The 16,208-nt window shown below is 41.1% G+C and overlaps 1 protein-coding gene across 5 annotated transcripts; it reads left to right on the top strand.

Moving 5' to 3' along the window:
• Nucleotides 1-3,242: 3,242 nt before the first annotated feature.
• On the top strand, nucleotides 3,243-16,132 carry LOC117744030 (solute carrier family 22 member 7-like). 5 transcript variants are annotated; one of them, XM_034552090.1, is made up of 12 exons: nucleotides 4,026-4,580; nucleotides 5,397-5,435; nucleotides 7,008-7,394; nucleotides 9,767-9,870; nucleotides 10,042-10,196; nucleotides 10,425-10,593; nucleotides 10,884-11,007; nucleotides 13,159-13,259; nucleotides 13,381-13,595; nucleotides 13,779-13,887; nucleotides 14,554-14,760; nucleotides 15,458-16,132. In XM_034552090.1, the coding sequence occupies exons 3-12, from the start codon at nucleotides 7,014-7,016 to the stop codon at nucleotides 15,531-15,533; spliced, it is 1,641 nt and encodes a 546-aa protein (XP_034407981.1). In that variant the 5' UTR covers nucleotides 4,026-4,580; nucleotides 5,397-5,435; nucleotides 7,008-7,013; the 3' UTR covers nucleotides 15,534-16,132. The 5 variants fall into 5 exon arrangements, with proteins under 5 accessions (XP_034407979.1, XP_034407981.1, XP_034407980.1 ...); XM_034552087.1 differs by having other exon boundaries at nucleotides 4,449-4,580; nucleotides 5,315-5,435; XM_034552088.1 differs by lacking the exons at nucleotides 4,026-4,580; nucleotides 5,397-5,435 and adding an exon at nucleotides 3,243-3,359.
• The last annotated feature ends 76 nt before the right edge of the window (nucleotides 16,133-16,208 follow it).

Here is a 16,208-nt window from a genome sequence, read left to right as displayed (position 1 = left end):
CTCTGCATATCGACTCTAATCTGAGCAGCTGAAACACATAAATAGCTGCCGCGTGTCCTCTTATGACAACTGTCCCCGTCCGCGTCAATGTCACCGGCAACTTCGCTGGCAACGCCACCGCATCCGTCGCTGCACACGTAGCCCAAGTGATTGGCTGGCTGAGTTTGAGCATCGGGCTGCCCGCCATCGGACTGGCTATCTACCCCCTCAATAATCTGTCAAAGGGTTTGTGCTTCCTCTGCTTCGGTCCAATGACTTTATGCATGCACCAAACCATTTGACCACCACCTACACACAAGCAGGATTACACAATTACAATTCCAGTTGGGCCTGGTTTGATACTACTTCTAGTTTTCACCCTTAAAACCTTCAGTATGAGTTTTAGTCCCTTAATAATGGGCCTATTATTGATAATAATAGCATCAGTGGTAATGGATACAGTAGTAGCCTACTAACAATAGTTGCAATACTAATCAGCAGTAGTACATAAAACACCAAATATATGTGTCACAAAGCTCGGTTATTAATTCCGCCTGACAAGTGGCACAAGGTTTCAGGTGCACGAAGGAAGAAAAAAAGGAAAGTAATATCAGTATTTATAATTTCTGTTTCTTTGCTCCAGGTGAGAACAAAATCCCCATGCACGTCATGTTCCTCCTGGCTTCTTCGTCCGTCCCCGTGTGGACCAGGTCACGGCCGCTGGGCCAATGTTCACCTCCAACCCCACCTGACATAATCTTCTACTTTGGTGTGGTCGCCAACGTCACCCTCATGCTGTTCATAGCTCAGGAGCGCCATCTCCTGGTGGCCTACCCGCACTGCCTCGGCCGCTGCGGCAGCGTCAGGTGTTTCCCCGCAGTCACCTTGGTGGCGTGGGCCGCTCCGTTCGACCATCGTGGAACTCGCCGTGTTGCAGTACAACATCTGGTTTGCCCGTGTCTCTGCTCGCTCCCTTTCCCTTCCTCCTCTTCTTCGCCGTGGATTCCTGGAGGGCCCTGATCTGCTCCCGATCTAACCCGACGACCCCAGAGAGGAGGAGGGCGGTGTGGGGGATCGGTGCGATCTGGGCCAACTACACCCTCCTCTACGTGCCTTTCATCGTCAGCGTCCTCCTGGAGGCTCTGTTCTTTAAGGACACGGTCACATACCTGGGGCTGGTGTCTCACCTGCTGCTCTACCTCAGCCCTCTGGTGGACCCCTTCCTCTACATATTCATGACCAACGGGTTCAGAGAGATGCTGCAGGCGCTGCCATGCTGCCGAAAACAAAGTCGGGGAGAGAACATGGCACCCACTGTGGATACTGTGGCCGAGACCGTGGAGACGAGGCTTTGAGGAGGACATACAGTTCTCAAAAAAGATTTTCCGAGCACAACCGTCAGTCTAGTTTGGGACGACACACACTGTAGCAGATACCAAAACCAGGCTAGCTGGATGTCAATGTCAAACATCACACAAACATCTATGTCAGGCCTCAATTAATGGCAGCTACGGGAGAATAATATTTCTTCACTGAAAGAAAAGCAAAGAACAACACTGAACTCTGCGGAGAAGATGGTTCTCTGGAGCTGGCAAACGTTTTGATTGACAGATGGTTCATCCAATCGTCTGCCCGGTATGATTGGAAAGTATCTGGCCTTCTCCAAACAGTTTCCAATGACTGCTTCTCGGCTGGTTTCTGTGCAACCAACCACCCGGCCAGTCAGATTAGCTGTTAGCGCCGTCTTTAGTTGAATTTCACTGGATAAACTCGAGGCTAATCCTCCAGAGCAGTGCCAGCGAGCCCGAGGCTAAAGCTGGGTTTAGCCCACTTTGAATCCGCCAGTGTGAGAGCTTTACTTAGCCCCAGGTTAACCGCTCACTTAGCATGGGTCTAAGTGCGGTGAAGCCTTTTTCCAGCCAGGAACTGACCATTTACAACCAAGGCGGAGCGGGGAAGAATCTTGATAAACGCATACATGAATGTTAAATTGACCAAAAGCTTTTAGCGCGTAAGGAAACGGTCGGTCGGGGTGGTGGAAAGCTTTGGCAGCAAACATCATTGGCATGATTCATGGTTGTATAATAAGAATTTGATACCATCTCCAAGATGGCATCTTTTCAATCCAATGAGAATTGCTCACCAAACTTATTTTCTGCCATATTTCAAAAACCCAGTGGCAAAGAAAATCCCATCAGCTTTTTTGTCAAAGGAACCAGTGTAACTTTCTGGGGTTGGCCAACAAAAATATGTCATCACTGCACCGCTTTATGAGCCAGTGGTTGTGAGGCATAAATGAGCCAGTGCGCCACCTGAAGGACCGCTTACGTAATTTCTGATAACACAACGGTCCTTTCAGGATCTATTGTGGTCACTGAAAAACCAATACGTGCAGCAACTTGTGATGAACTTCTACATTGATACAACGTTTATTAAGGTTCTATTATCCAAATTCTAGTTATGTTAAAAGTGTCATTAGAATGTCAAAAAACATGCCATAATGCCACAGATATCTTAAAATATTACATAAAACATTTGTATGCCATAATTCTTTTTTTCTAGTAAAATTGTGGTATTGTATGCGACTTTTTGACACGCTATTTTATTAAATTACTTTTTTTTACATAATATATTATGACCATTTATGACATAATACATTATGACCATGTTTATGACTTTCTAATGACATATGACTTTATCATGGCATAGTATATTCAGACTTTTTTCATGAAATACTACAATATGATTTTTTTCATGCCACATTATATACCATGACCTTTATATTGACCTTTTTATTACTTACTATATGATTACATTTTATATATATATATATATATACATTATATCAAATGTATATATGTATATATATAAAAATGTGTGTATATATATATATATATATATATATTAGTGCTGGGCAAAGATGGAAAAAATTAATCGATTAATCGCATGATTTTTCTATGATTAACTGCGATTAATCGCATTATGCGCAAAATTCAAGACTGAATTAAAAACTAGCGTATTGCATGCTTTTATTTTAAAGTAATGTTGTCAGAACATTATAACAGGCAGTCTGGGATCAACAGCAAGTTAACATACAGAATATAAATCTGTTAAAAAATTTTTTTGAACAGGTCTAGCACAAAAAAAAAAAAAACACAGCTGTAATTTACTGTGCATGAGACTTTGCCTCAATAAAGCAGTTACACTGACACCCGCCGCCATCTTTGTAGTCCGCTCCGTTTCATACAAATCGACGGAGCGTCTCGAGGCTCATACGCGTCTTTCGTTGCGTTTCACCCCAAAACGAAAGGACGCTCCTCAAACCGACAACTTTCTCTGCAGGAATCGATCTGCAGTCCGCTGCTCTCCACTTGGCCGAGGCATGTGTTCATTGCTCTTGTGTTCATTGTTATTGTGTTCATTGCTCTTGTGTTCATTGCTCTTGTGTTCATTGTTCATATGTTCATTGTTCTGCGTTGGTTTATCGACCGTTCTCCCGCACGCCGCAGTAGTCTGACGAAGTTTCGCTCCACTGGTTGTTTCAATGTTGCGTAATGCCTTTAAGTGGTACTTCAAGTATTTCATGCTCGTGGTATTTCATGCGCGTGGTATTTCATGCTCGTAGTATTTCATGCTCGTGGTATTTCATGCTCGTGGTATTTCATGCGCGTAGTATTTCATGCTCGTAGTATTTCATGCTCGTAGTATTTCATGCTCGTAGTATTTCATGCGCGTAGTATTTCATGCTCGTAGTATTTCATGCGCGTAGTATTTCATGCTCGTAGTATTTCATGCGCGTAGTATTTCATGCGCGTAGTATTTCATGCGCGTAGTATTTCATGCTCGTAGTATTTCATGCTCGTAGTATTTCATGCGCGTAGTATTTCATGCTCGTGGTATTTCATGCTCGTAGTATTTCATGCGCGTAGTACTTCATGCGCGTAGTCCTCTAGTGATAAGATGATTCCAGTTTGAGTGGTTACAAATAACTTTGCTTTTATTAACTACGTCGTCTGGTAGAGATTTAACAAGAAAATGACTACTTCATGCGCGTAGTACTTCATGCTCGTAGTATTTCATGCTCGTAGTACTTCGGTAATAACATAACTCCAGTTTACAGTGGTAGCTTTTATTAACTACGCCGTCATTTAAAAGTGCATTTCTCCATGTTTTGGGTCAATGTGCGCAGCAGAATTAAGCCCCTCCCAATGGAAAAGAATAATTTCCGTTATCGCAAATAAGAATAACAGGAAGAGGAAGGAGAGGAAATGTGATGGGGAGAGGAATGTAGAGAGTGTGCAAGAAAGGACATAAGGAGCGTGGAGAAGGAACAAGGGAACAAGAGTAGAGAATAGAGGAGAAGAAGAAACAAGGGAACAAGAGTAGAGGATAGAGGAGAAGAAGAAACAAGGGAACAAGAGTAGAGGATAGAGGAGAAGAAGAAACAAGGGAACAAGAGTAGAGAATAGAGGAGAAGAAGAAACAAGGGAACAAGAGTAGAGGATAGGGGAGAAGAAGAAACAAGGGAACAAGAGTAGAGGATAGGGGAGAAGAAGAAACGAGGAAAGTAGAGTGTGCAACTGGCAAAGAAAGGACATAAGGTAAGTGGAGAAGGAACAAGAGTAGAGGATAGGGGAGAAGAGGAAACAATTAGAGGAAACGAGGAATGTAGAGTGTGCAACGGGCGAAAATAAAAGAAGAAGGAGAAGAAATATACAGTCGTATGGATTCTGCGTCCTTTCTTCGCTCCTTGCACACTCTACATTCCTCATTTCCTCTCCTGGTTTCCTCTTCTCCACTATCCTCTACTCTTGTTCCCTTGTTTCTTCTCCCCTTTCCTTATGTCCTTTCTTCGTTCCTTGCACACTCTCTCACTCTACATTCCTCGTTACCTCTCCCCTCTTTATCTTTCCTCCACATTTCCTCTCCTCCCTTCCTCTTTTATCGTCTGCTCTCGTTTCCTCTTCTCCCCTATCCTCTACTTTTGTTCCCTTGTTTCCTCTTCTCCCCTATCCTCTGCTCTCGTTTCCTCTTCTCCCCTATCCTCTACTCTTGTTCCCTTGTTTCTTCTCCACTTTCCTTATGTCCTTTCTTCGCCCGATGCACACTCTACATTCCTCGTTACCTCTCACCTCTTTATCTTTCCTTCACACTTCCTCTCCTCCCTTCCTCTTTTATCCTCTGCTCTCGTTTCCTCTTCTCCCCTATCCTCTACTCTTGTTCCCTTGTTTCATCTTCTCCCCTATCCTCTACTCTTGTTCCCTTGTTTCTTCTTTGCGTGATCTTTTCCTGTTTCCTCTCTCTGGAACATACTTGAAGTTGTGTTTCTCAGCAGCGATCCATTCCCCTCTTTCACTCCATTCCTATCTCCACTTCTGTGTATGTTAATGGTTTTTGACGAGCTATTAATTTGGCAGATTTGGGTGAGAGTGGAGTTAAATGAGCGAGTGAAGGAGGTAAGTGAAGGAGTGACAAAGGGAGTCCGTTAATATGTTGAATTATGTGTTTATTTTGGCGGTCCGTGTGGACGAAAAGCGGCGTACCTGAAGAAAACCTCTTATTTTACTGGGTCTGACGGCGGTACAGGGGTTTTTCAACAATTAAGAGAAAATTAAAAATACATTTACATTTTTATATTTTTTTGGCCTTTTTTAAAGTTAAAAATCCAAACATTTCAGTGATTTTAATATAATAATAATAATATGAAATTATTGTCGGCGTTAATGCGTCAACGCGTTAACGTGCCCATATATACATATATATATATATATATATATATATATATATATATACATACATTTTATATAGATTATGAGCAACCTGATGTTGTTGCGACGTGAAACAATTATCTGAGACTACAGTTAGTGACTAGACTGACAATGTCAGTTTATGGCGATAAGCATAACTTCATCTCTGCTCCTCGGTTGATCTCCACATGGACTGTGCTCAGACTGTCACTCTAAAATGTGTCTAACATTAGTGGGCTCTGAGCAGTTTGATTAATGCATAATAAACACATTAGCCTACAATCAAGAGTATGATGGATGGATAATGACACACTGAACTCGGATAAGCGTATTTCCACCCCTTCACAGAAAATACTGTATTATGCTATAATATTACGGTTATCTGCCGCTGTGGTTAAATGACGGCATCAACTGTTAATTTACATGTGAAGGATTAATATTTAACTGTATGTTACAGTTATTATGAAATACTGTAAAATACCGTTAACATGAAATACTATAAGATACCGTTATTATGAAATACTGTAATATGCCGTTGTAAATCCACCATTCTTCCTTGGCTGCCACATCCCATAAAATACAGACAAAAAAAGATGTACTCTTTTTAAGATGGGGGGTACAAGTGTAGATACAAGCATTAATATTTAATTACTTTCTGAGTAAGCAAAATCCAGGGTCAAGGCTAAAATGTATTTTTCAACATCTAAATGGAAACTTCCAACCAAACAAATTAAAAGTGCTGTTTTTTTTCAATGTTTTCTGTATCCATCATGTTAAGATCAGTAAGAGCGGCAGAAATAAAAATTTAAAAAAGCCCGGTGTTTCACATCCAGACAGTTCGATTGGTAATCTAATCAAGATCTTAGTGTCCAAAGGTGACCTGGATGTCAATGATTGACAAGTTGGCTCGGTAGAAAAAGCTGCAAAACCTGAACTTAGTCCATGCTCACCAAAAGAAAAGCACATTGCGGACAGAGTGCAGCATTAATAGTGCATCAGATTAGCAGATTTCTATTCTATTCTAGGTGAGTAATTGCAATTGTTTAATTGCATTGATTAGGTCAGTGGTTCTCAACCTTTTCTTAGGGAAGTACCCCCTAACCACGGCGAAGCATTTTGGGTTTGAATGGATGCTAATTTTAAATATATATATTTTTAAATCTCCTGGAGTGCCTTCACGTACCCCCCATTTGAGAACCACTGGACCAGGGATCCAAACAGTTGATTTACCTCTTGTTTTACTTCTGTCACCATAAAGCGATTCTAAATGTGTTCTTCTAGAACAAGATGACGTTTGAGAATATCCTGGAGGAAATCGGCGGTTTCGGGCCTTTCCAAATCGCCGTCGTGGTCCTGCTGTCCGTCCCTCGAATGGTTCTGCCCTGCCACTTCTTATTGAATAACTTTATCGCCGCGTCGCCTCCTCACCACTGTGACATCAGCACGCTGGGCGGCGGAGGACTCTTCAGAAATTTGACTCGGGAGCAGAGACTCACCGTCGGCCTCCCGGTGCGAGAAGATGGCGCCCCGAAATCCTGCGAGATGTTTACAGAGCCTCAGTTTCAGCTCCTGGCCAACAGCTCGGACGCCGGCAACCTGTCGACCGTTCAGTGTCGGAGTGGATGGGTGTACGACAACTCCACCTTCACTTCCACCATAGCAACTGAGGTACGGCCATTTGTTTTTACACTGTCTGTTCATCATTTCAGTCAGCCAAACGCTTTTAAACAGCAGATAATTTGTCTTTCCCCAAAACAGTGCAGGTGGATCTAATAGCATTATTTATGATGCCTTATTGTTTGAAAATCAAATAAAACCCAGTCTAAATTTGTTTTGAATTGTAAACACAGTTTTGAAACAAACCAACAAGTCAATGCATTCCTTTTTAATATTGCCATCGACCAGTTACGTTGATGATACTATATAAACAATTACTTTTTCTGCAACTCAATTCATATAAATGATCCACTTATCCCAATTTCTGACAGAAATATGTTCCTTTTATCTCAAAAAGTAGGTCATTCTTCATCCAGTGTCGATCTGTCATCAAGAGGAGTGGCCTTGGAAACTGCTGTATGCCCTGGTGTATATTTGGATGGCTTTTCTCCCATTAACCTAGACCAATTGTCCTCAATGGTTTCTACTTCTAAACCGTCTACCTGTCTCTTGGACCCCATCCCAACGAGGCTGCTTAAAGACGTGTTGCCTTTAATTGGCACCTCTCTGCTGGATATTGTTAATGTGTCTTTGCTAACAGGCCATGTACCACATTCCTTCAAAGTAGCTGTAATTAAACCTCTCCTGAAGAAGCCCACTCTTAATTCAGAGGCGTTGGCTAACTACAGACCGATCTCTAACCTTCCCTTCCTCTCTAAGATCCTTGAGAAAGTAGTCGCAAATCAGTTGTGTGACTTTCTACATCAGAATAGTTTATTTGAGGAGTTTCAGTCAGGATTTAGACAACACCACAGCACAGAGACAGCACTGGTGAAAATTACAAATTACCTCCTAATTGCATCAGATAAAGGACTCATCTTTGTACCTGTTTTGTTAGACCTTAGTGCTGGTAAAGGACTCATCTTTGTACCTGTTTTGTTAGACCTTAGTGCTGCATTCGACACCATTGACCATAACATCCTATTGCAGAGATTAGATCAGTCGATTGGCATTAAAGGTACCGCTCTAAGTTGGTTTAAATCCTATTTATCAGATTGATCTCAATTTGTATTTGTAAACGATGAAGCGTCAATGACCACCAACGTTAATCACGGTGTTCCACAAGGTTCTGTGCTTGGACCAATTTTATTTACCTTTTTATATATGCTTCCTTTGGGCAACATTATCAGGAAACACTCCATAACCTTTCATTGTTATGCAGATGATACTCAATTATATCCATCGATCAAACCAGACGAGACCAACCAGCTCGCTAAAATTCAAGCATGTCTTAAGGACATAAACACATGGATGACCTGCAACTTCCTGATGTTAAACTCAGACAAAACTGAAGTTATTTTACTCGGCCCTCTAAAATCAAGAATCACATTTAAAATTCTTCTCCTCACTTACAAAGCCTTGATTGGTGAAGCACCATTATATCTTAAGGAGCTTGTAGTACCATATTGCCCCACTAGAGAGCTGCGCTCACTAAATGCGGGGCTACTTGTGGTTCCCAGAGTCCTAAAAAGTAGGATGGGAGCAAGAGCCTTCAGTTATCAAGCTCCTCTTTTATGGAACCAGCATCCACTTTCAGTCCGGGAGGCAGACACAGTCACCTCATTTAAGAATAGACTTAAGACTTTCCTGTTTGATAGTGCTTATAGTTAGGGCTGAATCAGGTTTGCCCTGGTCCAGACCCTTGATATGCTGCTATAGGCTTATAGGCTGCTGGGGGATGTTTTAGGATACACTGAGCACCTATCTCCTCTTCTCTCTCTCCTTATGGATGAATTTACATCTCTCCATTGCACCTTATTAACTCTGCTTCCTCCCCGGAGTCTTTGTGACTTCTCGTCTCATAGGGTCCATTGAACCTTGGAGGTGTCTGATGCCTGGTGAGCAGGTCTCGCGTTGGCCCTGCTGATCGCCCCACCCCCCTCCTCTCTACCTCCTTCTGTTTCATGGATTGAAGTCCCATTCATACATTGTCATATTCATGTAATGTGTTTATGTAACTTTGTAATGCTGTTCATTCTGAACACATGACATCTATTGCATCTGTCCATCCGGGGAGAGGGATCCTCCTCTGTTGCTCTCCTGAAGGTTTCTTCCCTTTTTTCCCTGTCAAAGGTTATTTTTGGGGAGTTTTTCCTGATCCGATGTGAGGTCCTGGGACAGGGATGTCGTATGTGTACAGATTGTAAAGCCCTCTGAGGCAAATTTGTAATTTGTGATATTGGGCTATACAAAATTAACTGAATTGAATTAAATTGAATAAATATAGTTAAACATCATGTTCTGTTAATGACACCCTATTTAGGATAAAAAACCTGTATCCCAATAGATAATCGAACAACCTTTTCTGTGATCTGCTCTTCCAGTGGGACCTTGTCTGTGATAGAAAGAGCCTGACACAAACCACAAGCTCAATCTTCTTTATTGGAGTGATGATAGGGTCCATTACTTTTGGATTCCTCTGTGATAAGTATATGAACAACATCCATATTGATTTGCATATACTTATACATATACAATATTAAGGGTTGTCTTCTGCTATCTGCTCGGTGGCAGAAGGCCCCTGAAGGCAATAATTTCCCTGTAAAAGCTGTGTCACCAACATTAGTATCTTAAATCTACTTCCCACTCATACTTGCAGGTACGGGAGGAAGAACACTCTCCTGGCCTCGTACGTCATGTCCATCTTGTTTAGCTTCGCCAGCGCGTTTGCAAACTCCTACATTGTGTTTGCGGTGCTGAGATTTCTCACCGGGTTCGGACTGACAGGAATCCTCGTCAACGTCGTTGTAATCGGTGAGCTGACTAAGTTGAGCTCTCCGGCTTGAAAGATGATGCAATGCCAGGCCAGATAATCCGCTTTTGCAGGTTTAAGATTTGAGAAGTTCAAGGTCCAAACAAGCACGTCTTTATCTGATCACACATGTTTAAGCAAACTCCCAGTGAAATGAAAATAAAACAGAAATAATCATTGAATTATCATTATCATTACTAATTCATCATGGCGTTTCCCTCACCTTGCAGGCATTGAGTGGGTCGACACACGTCACAGGGCATGTATCGGAGTGGTTGGCGGCCTGTCCTGGTCTGTAGGTAACATGCTGCTGGCCGGGTTGGCCTACCTGATAAATGACTGGCGGACACTGACCATGGTGGTCACAGCTCCACTGGGCTTTGCGGTCTTGACCTGGTGGCAAGTAAAACACATACTTGTGTTTTCTTTCAAATGAACAATGAAAATGGACATTTCACCCTGTGGAGCTCACCTTAGGTCAAGTATCACTAAAGAAAGCTGTTTGTTTTAAACTTGCTGGAGGCTGAAGGTACTTTGAACTACACATGAAAATGAGAAGAAATAGTACCATTCACTGACTCAATCCAAAATCAGTGGGTCTACCACTTACCAGTTATTGTCAGTGCTATTTCAATAATTTCCTAATTAAAGTATCCACTGATTATTAACTAATTTTAATATAATTGCAGGTGGATTCCTGAATCTGCTCGCTGGCTTTTGGCTCATGGGAAAGTGGAAAAGGCTCAGTTTTACCTGGACAAATGTGCCATGTTCAACAAAAGACCAAAGGTGTCATCCAATGTTCTACTGGAGGTAAGTTTGAGCTTGATGTTTAATGGCTTTTTATGGGGTTATATCTGTATTTATTTTTTACATTATTAAATAAACCATTCTTATAAACTATGTTTGCAGCGCATGTGTTGCTTAGCCAATTTACCAGTCAGAGTCAGAGATGGGCAAAAATACATCAAAATGTAGGCTACTATGCCAGTACTTATTACTCTCTTACCTTGGCCAGTGGCATGGTAGCCTACTTATTACTCTCTTACCTTGGCCAGTGTCATGGTAGCCAACTTATTACTCTCTTACCTTGGCCAGTGGCATGGTAGCCTACTTATTACTCTCTTACCTTGGCCAGTGGCATGGTAGCCTACTTATTACTCTCTTACCTTGGCCAGTGGCATGGTAGTCTACTTATTTCTATCTTACCTTGGTCAGTGGCATGGTAGTCTACTTATTTCTATCTTACCTTGGTCAGTGGCATGGTAGTCTACTTATTTCTATCTTACCTTGGTCAGTGGCATGGTAGTCTACTTATTGCTATCTTACCTTGGCCAGTGGCATGGTAGCCTACTTATTTCTATCTTACCTTGGCCAGTGGCATGGTAGTCTACTTATTGCTATCTTACCTTGGTCAGTGGCATGGTAGCCTACTTATTACTCTCTTACATTTGCCAGTGGCATGGTAGCCTACTTATTACTCTCTTACATTGGCCAGTGGCATGGTAGTCTACTTATTTATATCCTACATTGGTCAGTGGCATGGTAGCCTACTTATTACTCTCTTACATTTGCCAGTGGCATGGTAGTCTACTTATTTCTATCTTACCTTGGTCAGTGGCATGGTAGTCTACTTATTGCTATCTTACCTTGGTCAGTGGCATGGTAGCCTACTTATTACTCTCTTACATTTGCCAGTGGCATGGTAGCCTACTTATTACTCTCTTACATTTGCCAGTGGCATGGTAGCCTACTTATTACTCTCTTACATTTGCCAGTGGCATGGTAGCCTACTTATTACTCTCTTACATTGGCCAGTGGCATGGTAGCCTACTTATTTATATCCTACATTGGCCAGTGGCATGGTAGTCTACTTATTACTCTCTTACATTTGCCAGTGGCATGGTAGCCTACTTATTACTCTCTTACATTTGCCAGTGGCATGGTAGCCTACTTATTACTCTCTTACATTGGCCAGTGGCATGGTAGCCTACTTATTTATCTCCTACATTGGCCAGTGGACTATAGAATGTATGAAATAATAAAACTAAGAATACTTTCATAATATGCCTTTTATATAAAATTAATTGGATTTTTAATTAAAAACAAATGTATATCTACTGTCATAGTCTGGCTAACAGTGAACTATATTATCTGCCAGTAATTGATACGGCATTATGACATTCACATTGAGAAGATACAGCATAATGTGTAATACAGTGCAAGATTAGATAGTCAGACATCTCTTGATAAGGTTATCATGAACATACAAGCTCCCAATCACCCTCTTCCTATAGCTAGCTACTCGACTGATACGTTAACTAGCTAAACACTGACTATGCATCTAGCTTAGACAGCATGCTAGCGTCATTAGCATGTTAGCATCGATAGCTAGCTTGATATTATAACCCTTACCATGTATATACAATAGGCTATGTAGCCACACCCAGATGTAAATTATACATCAAGCTAGTTGACATCTGTCACACTCAGTGTATTTACCTTGGTGGACAATCCGTTGATCTTGAAGAGCTGAAGACTGAACTTGTGAACTGTTTTTTGATTTGTGGAAAAAGTATTTTGAATAGTTTAAATACAAAATTACTCCACTCTAAAGTATTTTGTTACAAATTACCTTAGATTTTTTATTGGCCCTATCGAATACAAATTACAAAATACTCAAAAGTAATTGAAATACGTATTTCAAATACAAGTAATAGAAATACTGCCCATCTCTGCTCAGAGTCCATATTCCTCTGAAGGAGCGAAACAGATTGTAATTCTTCAGCGTTCTGTTAGACAAATCAAAAATGTATCTTCCAAAGGGACTGAAGAACAAGTGTTGCAGTCCCTCAGTCACAACGCTGTCTGGCAAAAACAGATGGAGGAAATTGTACTAAAGTGAATTGCTTGACCATAAAATGTGAACCCACCCTTTAACATTCCCTCTCTGCTTCTGAACAGACACTCTCCGACACGGAAAAGCAAGACAAAAGCTACACATACCTTCACCTAATCAAGACGCCCAAGATGAGACGGTTAACTCTACTGACTGGGATTGTGTGGTGGGTACTACCTGGAAAAATACGACGACAAGGAGAAATATAGATGTATGGAAGGAGACCCATCCAGATACAGAAACATAATAAGTAATGCTTTTGTTTTTGCTCGTGAATGATTATGCAGGTTTGGAGTTGCATTGACCTATTATGCAATCAGCTTGAACATCGGTGGATTTGGTTTGAACATTTACCTCACACACTTCATCTACGCTGCCATTGAAGTCCCTGGTAAGCTGGTGATCTATTTCTGTCTCGACATCTTCGGACGGAAGAAGTGCCAAGCAGGCACGCTGTTACTGACCGGAATCAGCATCGTCGTCAACATTTTTATACCACGAGGTCATTATTGCCTTTTTACATTTGACAGAAATGACATAAGTGACACACACGGGCCGATGTGGACGTTATTTTGTATGCGACACCGTGAACTGGCATGAGCAGTCTCCTTTTTGATTGAAGCTAGCTGAACGTTTTACACACTCATCTTGTGCCGCATGCTGCATCGACTGTACCTCCCCGTAGATCTGTGGCATGTGCGTGTTGTTGTCGCCGTCCTTGGAAAAGGCCTGTCGGAATCTGCCTTCACGACCGTCTTCCTCTACACAACCGAGCTCTACCCCACAGTTGTCAGGTTGGTTACTGTCACAGCTGCATTAAGCTGCTGCATTGACACGGCCTTATTGTGCTCATCATTCATATGAGGGTACATTTTTTTTTACCCTTGGATCATGTCGGTAGGAACTCTTTCCAAAATGTCCTCTTTTTGTCCAAGTAGAGATGTGTGTGAAATTGTCATAGCACGAATTATTTAGTTAAGGTTAAAAAACGTGTGATATTTGACCATCAAATTTGAATCCGTTCATCCGTTCATTTGAAGAAATCCCTTCTTGGTGTTCCTGAAATATCACATTTACGGAAATTCCGAAAGACGTGTTCACCGCGACCTTGACCTTTGACCTTTGACCACCAAAATCTAATCAGTTAGTCCTTTCATCCAATTCGTCTAAACTCAGTCAAAGGTGTCGGGAAATGATGAGAAAGGAACGGACGTGAGGTATAAAATTGGCCAAAACTGTGTAAACAAATGTTGTAAAAAAGCTGTGACTTCCCCTTAAGTTTGTAATCTAATATTTAGGTTAACACCTTCTAACCTTTTAGATCTCCATTTCATTGGTAGAAAAACATATTTTAAACTGAAAAGCTCTGAACATTTCCTGTCTGCAGACACAGACATGGTTGCGTAACGACGATGGAGGACTAATTACAAAGTTTATTTATCTATCTTCTGCCTCTCCAGACAAAACGGTATGGGCTACAGCAACTTCATGAGTCGTCTGGGCGTGGCCGTGGCGCCGCTCGTCCTGCTGCTGGTGGACGTGTGGTCCGTTCTTCCTCAGATCATCATCTGCACCGTGGCCATCGGCTCTGGCCTGGCGGCTCTGCTGCTGCCAGAGACGCTGAACGTGAGGCTGCCGGAGACGATCGAGGACGTCGAAAAAACGAGGTTGGTAAAAGGATAGGTGAACGCCACGATGTGTACAATTTGAATACGTGTTGGCGACATCTGGAGGTTGTATGCAGAATGAGCAGCAAAGACCTCTGAATTATGTTTCGCTTCTGATATTCAAACTGAAAATCAAAGTCTTTTTCTAATAACGCAGCCGGCCCATAATCAACTTGGCATTTTCACTGGATTAGGCATTATAATAATAATAATAATAATAATAATAATAATAATAATAATAAACATATTGATCATATTTACAATATTTATCATACTAACACAAATCAGATAATATTTATTAGATCAAATCAAATATCTCTATTTAAGTTTTTATATTGAGAGTTTTTAGAAAATTGCTATCCATTTCTACATTAAACATTTGAATCAGGAGTATAAAAAAAAAAAGTGTATGGACACAATAATATAAACACATGTACAATCAAACCCAGTGAGTGTTTTAGAATTGCGTTTTTTAAATAAAAATGAAGACTCCTTGAGTTACGCAGAAAAGGAGTCATGTCACCTTGGTGCATTATTTGGAACCCCCCCCCCTTGTCCCTTTTTTCCAGTTTGAGGAATGTGATTGGCCCATTGGTTTATATGCATGTGTCTGTACAAGAAAGGTTTTAATATGGGTCACACATGTGTCAAGCGTGTCACCAATAGAAACGTTCGAATTGTTTTCCTTTCATTTCAGAGGAAAGGAGGTCTCCTCTCCCTCCGCGGAGTCTCCAGCTGATATCCTGGAATTGAAGAGCACGACTGACATGTAGCAGTGACTTTGTTTCATGTCCACACACGTAAATGGTTTTAGTTGAGTATATTTTCTCTGTTCCCTGATTTAAGTGTGGAGAGAGAAACCCTTTCACGTGGGTCAACAGATCTCTGTGAGTGAAACCTTTTGTTTGTACCTTTCACACGGGCTGTTATTATTATAGCATTATCCCGCCTTTATCGAATTTCTGTGTGATAGGTACGGACTCGGGATGAGTGGAATTAGTTCATCATCTGCGTCAAAGGAACAGCCGGTGTTCAAGACTACACGCCAACACTTGTTGTATTTGACAACTGAAAGTATTTTTATCTACACTCTTCATTTTTAATATAATTAATTAATGATTAATCTTTATGGACTGTATTTTAAATTTTTTAGTTGCATTCATGACATACTGACTTTTTTTCTTACTACACTTTTACTTTATTGCGATATATTTGACATATTGTAATTTGCCTTTTCTGATATACTATGTTATGACTTTTTCCCAAATGTTATGGCAGACTATAATCTATGATTTTTTATGGCATACCTTATTCTTGACACTTAATGTATAGCTTTGAAGTCTACTAAGAGAGAGAGAGAGAGAGAGAGATTTTTCAAAAACACTTTATTTACATATGAATTTTTTTACAATTTCTTCAAATAAAATGTTAATGCATTAAAAAGTTGC

Source organism: Cyclopterus lumpus, chromosome 15, assembly GCF_009769545.1.
Source record: "Cyclopterus lumpus isolate fCycLum1 chromosome 15, fCycLum1.pri, whole genome shotgun sequence".
Classification (NCBI taxonomy): Eukaryota; Metazoa; Chordata; class Actinopteri; order Perciformes; family Cyclopteridae; genus Cyclopterus; species Cyclopterus lumpus.
The sequence above is the reverse complement of the archived record's forward strand: the minus strand, read 5'-3'. Positions and strand labels throughout refer to the sequence as shown.